The sequence below is a fragment of the Colias eurytheme genome, chromosome 2, assembly GCF_061535395.1.
Source record: "Colias eurytheme isolate Ceu_HAF_F1 chromosome 2, ilColEury1 Martin Lab GWU primary, whole genome shotgun sequence".
Taxonomy (NCBI): Eukaryota; Metazoa; Arthropoda; class Insecta; order Lepidoptera; family Pieridae; genus Colias; species Colias eurytheme.
Genome location: NC_142981.1, coordinates 59,671 through 72,313, shown reverse-complemented (window position 1 = coordinate 72,313; position 12,643 = coordinate 59,671). Strand labels below are relative to the sequence as shown.

The following is a 12,643-nucleotide window of genomic DNA, read 5'->3' as shown; positions in this document are numbered from 1 at the left end:
CTTGTCATAGGATCAGCGCGGGTTTTGCGCGTATCATTTACGTAGGTTCATAACGCACGCGCTATGAGCGGGCAGGGTTACGTTGTACTTTCCTCGCCGGTATTATTGTGGACTGTGTAAGGTGAGCAGTGAAAGTGTAGGCGTCTACTTGGAACAATGTGTTAAATTGTTATTAATAGTCGAGTGTCGGGTTTCCCGATTCGCGTCTTTGTTCAGAGTTCGAAGATCGCATCGGCCGCGGCGCTGCGGCGCAAATCGCTGCGATGGATGCACGGTTTGCGCTTACTGTATGTCTAATGGGAGTGTAAGATACAGTATACAGTACCGCAGATGGTGGAGCATTAATCTCGCGGCTGATAGTGCGGCTAATGAAGGAGCCGTTAGGCGGCAACCTGAAGCGGCTACAGTTACGTGTGCTCTCCCACGAGCTGGCTTGACAGTTGCCAGCCCCGTCATGAGTAGCTGTTTGTCTCTTGTACTTTTTGCTGCAATCATATTATGTCATTTGTCTCAACATTTTCCCTATACTTTTTTAACGAATTTTTGACAAAAGGATTTATAGGATATTAATATCCAAAGCGCCCCCAATCTAAATAGTCCAGAGCTATTTATGACTTAATATATTTTTCATAATACGAAATTAAATTCATCAATCACAAGTATGTTTGGCTAGGATACCATTCGGCGGGACTGATATTATTTGTAGAGAGTGAAGCCATTGCCCTTCTGCTCGCTGCTCTACACTAAGTTCACCTTCTTGGATAATGTTTTACTACTATATATTATAGTGTACCAAACAAAGTACATAATTATAGATTATGTTGCCTTTATTAATTCTGGGATTCTTATCTTTATATAATAAAAGTACAGCTTTCATTGATAAAGTACCTAACTAAAAAGTGACACTCGAAAGTAAGGAATGTAATGTGTGTTCCAGAGGAGGACGAGGAGTGCGGCATGTCGGAGGGCTCGGAGACGTCGGAGGGCGGGCGCGCCGACACGGACGACGAGGGCATCGAGCGCGACGCGGAGCCCGCGCCGCGCCGCCGCCGCCGCCTGCGCACCTTCCTGCTCAAGGACGTCGTCGAGGTACCGCCACAGATCAGATAATACTTACTGTACCGCTTCTCATTCCCCATCTTCCCCAGAAACACCTTCTCGTGTGCGTAATTCATGTCTGTTTAAGCAACATTAGCAATTATCATATTGTTGAATGACACAGCTGAGCTCATGTTTGCGCGACCCAAATAGTAATCTGACCACTTTCAACACCATCTTTCGTTAGAATTGTTAATTAAGCTTATTTAATAGAAGCGATATTATGCATAATCTGTAAATATTAATTCGACGGCTGCGGCGTGAGATTAGGTCGACATAATTTGTAAACATAAATTTCCTCAGCAACTATGTTCAAACTCGCGGAGTACACGTAACGATATTGACACGCAGAGAGGAAGTGTCCGGGCGCCCCGGGCTGTGCCCCGGGCTCGTGGAGGCGCACCGGAGCGCACTCCTACAGTTTACGAGCGCGCTATCTTTGGAGCGTATTGGGTGAAAGTATGCGACACTGTATATTCTATTAGAAGGAAAGTTTATGATGGTGCAATATTATGGTATACTTTTTGTTATCGTATGAAGTTAATAAGCTCTAATGGAAGCGGCCCATTATCGCTGGCAATAGCTGGTTGCGACGCAGCGACTGCTGACGCGCCGCATTATCGTGTGACGATACTTACACTTTCATGGTTACAACTAGTTAAAACTTACAACTTTCTCGACTATAAATTCATATCGACAATGATGTAATATTTAAATGTACAAGCGTTCATAGCTTTCGACACAAAGAGATTTGTGTAATTTCTATGATCGAAATTATAGGTTATAATGATAATGTTATTCCTACGAAAGGTTGTCACAACCGTGGTAACCCGGCCCGTCGCAACACTCTGAACTCGATCTATCGCGGCGACGCCTGTTGCTGTCTTATAAGCGGCTTAACATTTTGTATTAGCAATATAATATCGGCAGTATTACATGTAACTTATGTAAAACAGTGGAATGCAAACGGTCACAATTGGCCGTTTGCATTAATGAGTCGAGGGAGTCGTTACGAAACGCCGTAATAGCTGCAAGCGCGCGGGTACGATGCTCAGTACTATACTTATTACTTCCTAATTATAACGGTGTCGATGCCTCGGTAATACTGCACATTGAAGTGACGCAGACTAATCAAAGGAGAGCCAGATTTGTAAGAGAGGACGGCTAGGTGACGTCATCAGGAGCCCGTGCCAGCTAATGCCGCGTCGATTTCTCCAGCGCCGGACCTCTGACCCGCCTATTTACGTTGCGCCGTGTATCATTTGTTTCTTTATGTATTTTGTAATTTATAATATTTATTAATTTAGTTATTCATTTTTTGTGCAGTACTATACTGGCTATGTCTTGTGTGGAAGGCGTCGGTCGCCTCTAGCACAGGTTTATACCTAGTTGAGGCGATCGTCGAGTTCAAATTGTATTGTGTTATGTATTACTTAGTACTAAATAAACGATTTTTATTTATTTTTATTTATTTTTATTTATTTTATTTATCATGTGGTGTATCTCCTGGCCATTTGTAGCCTTCTGCGAACAATTTTAATGCTAACGAGTCCATTTCGATTGGAGTGCTATTGGGAAATTGTATAACAATATACATACACGAGATTTGTCTTTAGTGATGAAAGGCATTGAGGATGAAAGTATATTCGTTTCGTTATTAATTGTAAACCAATTGCTGGGGGGCGCGTGTTATCCTGATGTATACCTATATACCTATATTATTACAAAGTTTCATCCTAATCCGTCTGGAAGTTTTTTCATAAAAGAGCAGCAAACATAAATCTATCGTCATAAAGTTTTGCTTTTATAATATTTACAAAGTAGTGAGAAGGTCATATACCTACTTATTATGCGGACGAGAGAATATTTATCGTAAATAATAGAAAAAATATTTGGTTTGCGAAAACAGAGAGAAAACCGCAAGACCTCAAGCTTTTCACTTAACCATCTTTAAGAGGAGGAGAAAAATGTAAAGAAGCAATTTCCTCGTTTTCTCAAATACTCCGCAAGTAGGTCGGGCGGCGCCGGCTGCGGTCGACTCTCTTTAAGTCATTTTCGCGGACGCACCAGTTACTCTAATTTAGGTCATCCGGGACGAAAGCTTTTTGAAGCAGAATCCGAAGCATAGCGTTATTTCAAAGTTATGCAATGTTCAGTTCAGCAGACAGGTTTCCGAATCATTATAAATAATGAGAATTCAGCTCAGCAAAGGTGTTATAGCCCCTGTAATGATGGTCAGTTTCGGTGAAAAATATCCGGCAAACGCCATTTACACCATATTATTTGTTACAATACATAATTATAATTAAAACTTAAGTTACAGTGGCGTCTCTTATATTAGCGAAAGTTGTCATTTAACATTATCTAGAACACCAAAACGTGACGTTTTGCATTCAATGTTGCAAGCGCATTTCGTCGTGTGATTATATTATTTCATTAATTATATCGATAACTTGCTTTTTATTCTTGCTCTATAGATTGCGATATAATGAAGCGTAACAGTAGCATAATTTAATATTACACAGTTATTTAATAAATAAACTTAAAAAAATCTTAACCAATTTGAAAATATTCTTACACACATGAGAATAAAACAACCTTTTGCGTTTAATTAACTTCTATTTTATTTCTATAATACTCGACACAGAGCTAACAGAATGCAATAAGCGGTATTTTAATTTTCGATGTGAGCGTCTTTTGTCAAATATATGGGTCACATGCCGCTTTTTGCAATAGTGTTATGCGTGTGTACTGTGTATGTGGTGTGTGACGAGTACTGACTACTGAGTTCCCGCTGTGCAGCGCTGCGTGTGGCACTGCGGCGGGCGCGGCGCGCGCGCGCGCGACTCGGCGACGGCGCACTACCGCGCCGTGTGCCGCGCGCTCGTGGCCGAGGCGCTGGAGCTGGCGTCGTTCCTGGCGCGCGTGCGCGTCACCGCCGCGCGCGACCTCGGCGCGCACGAGGACTCCGCCATGCATCTCGACACGCTGCACTTCTCCGACTGGGTACGTTGCACCCTCCCATCGCTTTTAGCTCGATGTCGCTCCTGAACGCCGACGTTTATGCGACTGAAAACATGCACAGATTTGCGCGGTTCTGATCATCTACAGTTTAGATTGAATAAATCGACGACGAACATAGTGGAAAAATATGATTCCTAAAATTTATAGCATCTGCTTTATCTACAAACGCTCCTGCTAAATTTTCAAAGTAAGTTCTCAGGAATGTCCATTGTCCATTGATATGCATTGTGAGAGCGGCTCGATAGAAACCAGAATGGTTTATCGAATATTTCGCGGTGTAATGACCCATATAAATATGAATAGCGGTGCGCTCTCTTGGAATTCGCTAGGAATTAATTATAACTAAGTGTGTGTCGCACCTGATCCCTGACACACATACCTCTCTACGCAAATAGCTTCTTGCTGGAATTCTGTCTGACATTACCTGCAACTCGATTTAATTACCACACTTCATCAAGTGCACCGATCATCCACTGCTAGTTATATGAAAACAATGAAATTCAGTCTACGCTAAGTGTTTAAAAATGCTAATGCTATATTTTTTGTATTATATTTAGTCAAACCGAAGGATTTGGAGAGCGCTACAAGTACGTATCTAGTGTCGTAGAATTGATATTACCAAGTCGCTAATTACGTTATCCCAAGATTTAATTCGTAACAATATTGCTATTTATTTGAGTATATTATGTAGGTATGCAGTTAAGGTAAATTTATAAAAAAATATATACTATAATAATATATAGGTGCCTGTCGCGTAGAGCTACGCAAAGTTGCATTCGCTGAATGTTGACGATCGGTTTCAGGCGAGATTCTGGATGCAAGTGATCGGGGAGCTGCGCATGGGCGTGAAGCTGAAGAAGGTCAACTACTCGCGCACGCCCATCGAGTACGAGCTCACGCCCTACGAGATCCTCATGGACGACATCCGCTCGCGCCGCTACACGCTGCGCAAGGTCGACGGCGCCATCCCGCACAAGTGGGTCTTCCAACTTTCCAAGCCGAGCTCGTTGTGCTTGCAGTTTTTAATCATTCGTTTGCTTGTCACTTCACGTTGAAATTTATATTTAAAAAAATACCACTAAAATCACTTGTATGCTGTACTTATAACAGATTTTATATTGTGTCTTACGCTACAATGCATAAAAAAAACATATCATTTATTAAGAAACTTCTTTACGAATATATACGCAAAATCCATAATTATTAAGGTAATAACTAATAACGTTATATTTATTACTAGCCGCTCCGCGCGGTTTCACCCCCGTGGCTCCACTCCTGTTGGTCGTAGCGGGATGGTATATAGCCTATAGCCTTCCTCGATAAATGAGCTATCTAACACCGAAAGAATTTTTCAAATCGGACCAGTAGTTCCCGAGATTAGCGCGTTCAAACAAACAAACAAACTCTTCAGCTTTATAATATTAGTATAGATAAACATTTTTAACATAAAAAATGTGTTTTTATCATAAGAATTGGTTTGAGCGACACCTTGTGGAAAGGTTGAGAACTACGGCTTCTTTTCGAACCTGCAAGCCTAAACGCTTGTCATCACAGCTTGTCATCTATTCGTTTTCTAACGAATACAGTACTACAAGGCTCATAAGGCACGTGGCGAAATTCGGGTTTTTTAAATCATTATATATTAATTACATAAATTATGATGCGTTTGGGTGTTTTGATGTTTTGTATTTCCAATAATTTTCCTTATCCTAATTCAATAAATCATAACTTCATCGCTTGCGCACTACATTATCTGAAAAAAAAATGTGTGCGTGTACTAGTTGTACACACGTAAGAAGTGAAACTTCTTTATAAACGTATTTTTTCAAAAAATAATTTACTGTATGCAACTTGACAGAAATACGTCGAATCACGCGTGGTACTTGGTAGGGATAAGAACCAGATGGCGCGTCACGGAAAAATGTCACGCGTAACGAAAAAATGTTACACTAAATTTTTTTCCAACCCCGATAAAGAAGTTTCACTTCAAAAATCTTCAACTTCAAAAATCCAAAAACTTTCAAAATTAGCTGAGCGGCTTCAATCCTAATTTCCCTGAAACAATGGAGATTTTTGCATCGGCAAATCATACGTCTTCACAACAACGCTCCTCTGGTGGTGTCATCCGAGTGCCGATAGATCCTTACCTACGATTAATGTACTTACCTACTATCCCGTAGATCATAATGATCTAAGTACTATCCAGCAGAAAAATTGTTCGACACATATTTTACATAAAATTTCAAAATTTCCCCTCACTCCGGAAGGTAATTAAAAAAAAATTTGCGACGAATGTAAAAAAATAATGTATTTTATGATAAAAATAACCTTTTCAGTGATAATTGTGAAAACCATTTTTTTTTTATTGAACTAGAATAATTTTTAAGTCCTGCCTGTCTGTTTTATCTAATTTAACCAAACTATGTACATATTAGTGAATCTTTATGAGATTATGCCTATCCTATTCATTGATGATACTATTGTCACAGAATAAGAACGAATATCCTATTGTACAAGCGTTTTTGCCATTTGTCTAGGCCAGCTGGTATAAAAATATACAGTCGTTTTACAGTTTTATACTAACAATAAATTTGTTCACAGTGTTAAGAAAGACGCACACGCAATGATACTCGAATTTATAAGAAGTAGACCTCCACTCAAAAAGGTAAGTCACTATGATAATTCATTTTCTTGATATTGAGACTATTATTCTGTAGGTATAGCCATTTTTTTTATTACAATAAAAATGAAAAAATGAATCACCACGAATTCACAGGATTAACGAAATGCAATTTTTAATTTTTTCATCTACTTTTTCATACTATATTACTAGGTTACCGGATAACAATATTGATTAGGCTGTGTAATGTATGGTGTGTGTGTGTACAGGCGTCGGAGCGCAAGCTGGCGCCGGCGCGGCGCGAGGTGACGCCGCGCGAGCAGCTGCTGCGCTCCATCCAGCTCGGGCGGCCGCTGCGCCCCACGCCCTACTCGCACCACTCGCACCACTCGCCCCACTCGCCCCACTCGCCCCACTCGCCCCACTCGCACCACCCGCACCACTCGCACCACTCGCCCCGAGCCGCCTACTCGCGCACGCACCGTGAGTACCGCAACGTCAACCTTTATACATAGAGACATTTGTTTCAGCGATACACGACGCAAACACGAATTTACAATAAACGTTTCACGGACAACATAAATACGACATTGAGGCCTTCAAGAAAAGATTTAAAATTTCTCTTTAAAAGGCCGGCAAAGCATCGGTGTAACACCACCATTGTCATCAGTGTTTATGGACGGTGGTGAGCAAATAAACATAAGGTGACCGACCTGCCCCTTTGATATGGGTTTGACATAAAAAAAATATACAAGCTTTTAAATTTCCTGAAACAGGTAAATCTTCGGTGAATAATTTGACGCCTTAAGTTTACGGCGCCTGACAGAGCGACTTAGCAAAAACGATTATCGGCTGTATCGCTTGTGTGTACCAATAAAAAGAGGTGCTTTAGGAGAGTTCGCGTTTGTTTTGAATCGAAATTGTTAAACCTTGTTATGATTGCTAACAACAAATAAATTAAGAATGCTATGTTAAAGCCCAAACCTATAGTGTCATAGTTTCTCAGTAAAGTGTAGCATAAATGCGTGCTTGAGAATATTCAAATATCTTGAGAGATAACGAGAGCCTCCCGCTTCTGTCCCTGAGGATAACCTGAAGTGTAGGGTTATTTATGCAAATGGAATATTAGATAAAGCTGGAAGGATTCAATTTGATCTAACAACGAAACGATAAATTAAATGTTATCCACGGAATAAAAACTACATACCTACATACTGATAGTAGTGAACAATTTATGATAGCTTTTTGGTTTAGCATTACATTAGACATCAGATATAAACGCGCCTTTGTTCCTTGCTTGTTTTTTTATCTTCATTGATTATTTGCTGCTAAGTGATGAAATGAGGCCCAATGCAACCACATTTATTTTTCTTGAAATTCAAATCAGCAGTACCTGGGATTAGTTGAAATATTAAAAAAATATTATTATGAACCTGTGCCTACCTTTTTTCTTCTTCTAAAATAGAACCTTCACCATCTGTATTAATACGTTCGTTTTTAGGATATACATATTTTTATTTTTATTGTGCTTGTGGTAACCATATTAGTAAACCTACTACGTGCACGGATATTGTCATAACAATATGATATTTGATAACATTACTGTGCTGAAACTTGAAAGCATAGAACTGAATTTCTGTTTCTATTTTATCGGACAAAATTAAAAGACCTTTGATTCTGCATGGTAACTTATGCAATGGATTTTTAATAAATTTGCAACCAAATTTTGAATCAGTTATTGAAAGAACAAACAATTTTTGTTGCACAAAAATTATACTCCTCTGATTCAGCTCTTTTTTATTAGCTAGGTATATTGCCTCTGGATAAACTCGTAATGTAGCCTGCGTTTGCAAATTATAGGTATACTAGCGACCCGCCCCGGCTTCGCACGGGTGCAATGCTGATACTAAATACACTACAGAAAAATTGTGAACGTTGTATAGGTATAAAAATATAGCGGCCCGCTCCGGCCTCCGGCATCGCACGGGTATAAAATACATAGCCGGGCGGCCGCAAACGCTACGTCCTGCAATTTTTAAATCTGTAATATCTTCGAAAATATTCACTTAAATCATACGGTGTAAAGGGCCATATAGATCTATATTAAATGAACAATGTATCCATGGTATTTAATTGGTTAAGGATTAATGCTGTATTGGTTAAAATCGCTTCGAAAATTAGCCATTATTTGTCGTAAAAAGTAAATGACAAAAAAAAGTTATTGTGGGTTATCCATAAGAGATAGACATATACCATCGCGGACTTTTCTGTAGACCTTTTCAATGTGTATAATACTTAGTACATTATTTTGATAAAACTCGTAGGGTTCAGCCTGCGTTTGCAATGTAAGCGGAATAAATGTAATTTTTTACGACATCACATTAGAAACCTCAAAAATAACAGTACTTCTCCACTACTTAATGGATCTTATTATACATATAAACCTTCCTCTTAAATCACTCTATCTATTAAAAAAAACCGCATCAAAATCCGTTGCTTAGTTTCAAAGATTTAAGCGTACAAAGGGACATAGGGACATAAGGACATAGGGACATAGGGACAGGGAAAGCGACTTTGTTTTATACTATGTAGTGAAGTTAATTTTTGATCAATATCTCTACCATACACGACACTAAGGAAATATAGAGACGTTTAATATTTATTTTTTGTTATACACTTACTTTCGCTAATAATTCAGCATGCATACACACAAACAAACAACAATGTCCGGACACAACTTCCTCTTAGGCGTTTCCGCGGCGACTGGAAACTGTTATGACTGGAAGCTTTGTTACATGAAATGTTTTCTAACTTCATTACTCAAATAGTTATTATTTTTCAGGTCCTATCATATCCTGCCCCGATCCCTTTTCTTGATCCCGAAAGCCACTCTCTTACTTTGGATTAAAAAAAAGGAGAACATTTTTTCATATGCTGTTTTATAATTGTTTATTTTGATACATTAAATTAAATATGAATTTCATTACCTTTGTCTTTTCATTGCGTAGTTAGTATTACATAACACAGTAACTACAATGGATGGCATGTAGGTATGTATAATTTAGGACAGTCTTTCACTTGCATGAATATTTACACATCGCACTAATCGCTTCACTTGTATAATTACATATAATTATATTTTATTTATAAATGTGAAGTATTCGTATCGCGCATGTTCAACGTTTCTCTAAATAACTGGAAAGTGCAAATTAGTGATTAACAATCGAGTCCGGATTTATTTCCTGATTGAGGACGATAAAATTACGATCCCAAAAATACTAAGTACATATACTAATAATTAATTCAAACTACTAATACATTCTTTCCGTTCCATTTATTTACCAAACTTACAAAATGAACGGACTCGACACCATAAGAAACCGAATAACAAACGATCGACCTGAAACTACCTAGTCTGTCTGAACTGTCTTCAACTTAGTAAAATTTAAAATAGGTTAATTGCAAGTCGGATTCTCGACACAATAAGGGTTCTGTTCACATGAGCTTAATAACAACTGCAAAAAAATATTGGTGATCCATCCAATTAATTACCGTTGAGCCTCGATTGTTTATTATATTATGATGATGTTATAGCGGCAACAGAAATACTGATGGTAACGTGTCATCAATCATAAACAATCATAAAAAATTGGTCTTGGCAGAATATCAGCGTCATTTTGAATTATAACATTATTCTGAGCCAAAATATCTGGTGACAGACGGACGCACAAACAGATAGTTTTTTTTTTGTGTGGTGTTTCTCAATGCTAGCCAGAAGGGCTTCTACATTTTAACGCGGACGCAGGGGTGAACTGAAGGTTCTCCCTGGTAGCGACATGCACAAGACATGCGAACCTCGGCTTGGACTGTCGCTTGAGTGGAGGAGGCCGGAAGGGCCCTAATCGGACGGGCAGACAGATAGGCAGACAGCTAAGTATTAGGGTTCTGTTTTCACTATACTCGTGCTGGAGGCCCGGAGCGGCGCGCGCGCTCCCACGAGCGCTTATCTGATGCACCGAGCTCCAGTTTCGACAGCCCGCATTGCCTCAGCCACAATGGACTCTCCGAAACCATCCGTTATGTACTTCATTGTTATTCACACCGCATGAGAAACGCCAGCGCTTCAGTTTGGCAAACATTTCGCCATACGGTTTCGGTGGACTTAGAAATAGCTTTAGTTTTAGTAGGTTATCGCTTATTTGTCGTGTCACACTGCACACATTACTAAATTTAATTTGAATATATATGAAATTACTGATTTAAATTTTAAATCTTGCTTTGTTTGAAATTAATTAAATTATACGGCTTAGCCAAAATGTTATGGAAATAAGACAATTTATATAATATCCTTCTTCATGTAAAGTAACTCGGATGTCGACAGATTAAACATTGTGAGAATTTCATTAATATTACGCAAGATTTCTCATGATTGAATACAGATCTAATATTTGGAATGAAACTAAGCATTTCACATTGAAAGAACATTTGCAACACGAGTCTGCGAGCGAGTCTCCCCTTTGCTAGTAGCTAGTGGCGTCGCATCGTGATGAACTTCGCGGCCAGTGATGAAACTTGGATATTTTAAAAGAGCAATATATTGTGAGCAAAAGTTATTATGGACTCAAATCTCGAAACGATTTAGGAACAGAGATATTTTGTTTTCTATTTTTCATTTACCTAGATGATTCATTATAAGACATTTCTGGGTTTTTTTAGGTTTCTCCTTTATTGATATAAGAATTCTAATCAAACTTTATATATTTTTAATAATTTATCATCGAGTTTTAAATATACCTGATAACACAAACGTAAAATAATTTGGAAAATCCAAAAGTGCACGCCTCATAATTTTTTTTTAATAAATATATATTAATTATTATTTTTGTTTATTTAATAACAATTAAACCACATCGAATCAGACCCTGAAAAATGAAAGGGTTCTATTCCTGAGCATACTCAAGCGTAAGAGAAAAAAAAAGACTCGATTAGTAAAGTATTTCGGTCGCTATCGTGTTAACAAGAAAAAGGATCCGCACATACAGACACACGGACGTCCAAGACAGAACTTTTTTAAACTGTTTTTTAACTAGTTTAAATAACAAAAATGACATCAAAAATATCATGAACGTTAAAAATAGTGTTTTTTCTTAATATGTGTGTGTATGTATTATCTTACAAGTGCAATGTATGATACATAAAGACATTTTAAGTTTGAAAAATCAGATGTTTTGCGCGAAGTGACAGTAGTACCCACCTCAACGCTTCGCTTATGAGGCGTGCAATAGGAGCATTACGTAAACTGAGATTAATCACAGTTTACGTAACTCTGCTATTTTATGTAGACGTCTCCGGGAAGTCTAGGTCGGCGCGGAAGACCTGTATATTGATCCGCGATCCGAACTTGCGTATTCAAGGGCGCCGCTATAACCGTCAATTCAGCTCGTCAGCCCCCGCGCCTTCTGGATTGTCGTGCGTGTCAAGCAGCTAGATCATAAAACCCACGGTGGGTTTAAAAATTTTATCTAGCTGCTTCAATTTGATTGAAACCCTTTATAAAATTGATGTAACAACTTTAAACTTAACAATACATTTTGCTCTTAAATTACCTACGTAATATACGTATTCACTCTTGATTTAAATTGTCTCGTGGGAGTTTCTTTCTACGCTTCGAGAGTTTAAACTTAGAATACAAATTACAAATACATAAATCAATTTAGTGGATGTTACGGATATGGGACACTTGCAATACGTCCATACGTCGATATCCACGCGATAGATAGCGCAGTAATTCGATTAAGCCCTAATGCTTCCGATGCAGCCAGGAAGCCGATTAAAGTCTCTCCTTGACATGTCCTACTTTTCCAGTACATTAAATAGTAAAACTGATACTTCGTGATTCAA

General features: G+C 38.6%; 1 protein-coding gene across 8 annotated transcripts in view; it reads left to right on the top strand.

Annotated features, from left to right (window-relative positions):
• The window catches only part of spir (spire type actin nucleation factor), a 120,604-nt gene that overhangs the window by 90,677 nt on the left and 17,284 nt on the right, over positions 1–12,643 (top strand). For 7 of the 8 annotated variants that reach the window (XM_090109939.1, XM_090109914.1, XM_090109896.1 and 4 more), the window contains 5 exons: positions 938–1,089; positions 3,901–4,104; positions 4,926–5,098; positions 6,724–6,787; positions 7,012–7,225. In XM_090109939.1, the coding sequence (XP_089966065.1) occupies positions 938–1,089; positions 3,901–4,104; positions 4,926–5,098; positions 6,724–6,787; positions 7,012–7,225 (807 nt within the window). Of the gene's footprint in view, positions 1–111; positions 275–937; positions 1,090–3,900; positions 4,105–4,925; positions 5,099–6,723; positions 6,788–7,011; positions 7,226–12,643 lie in introns of those variants that run through there. The other variant, XM_090109932.1, reaches the window with a different exon arrangement.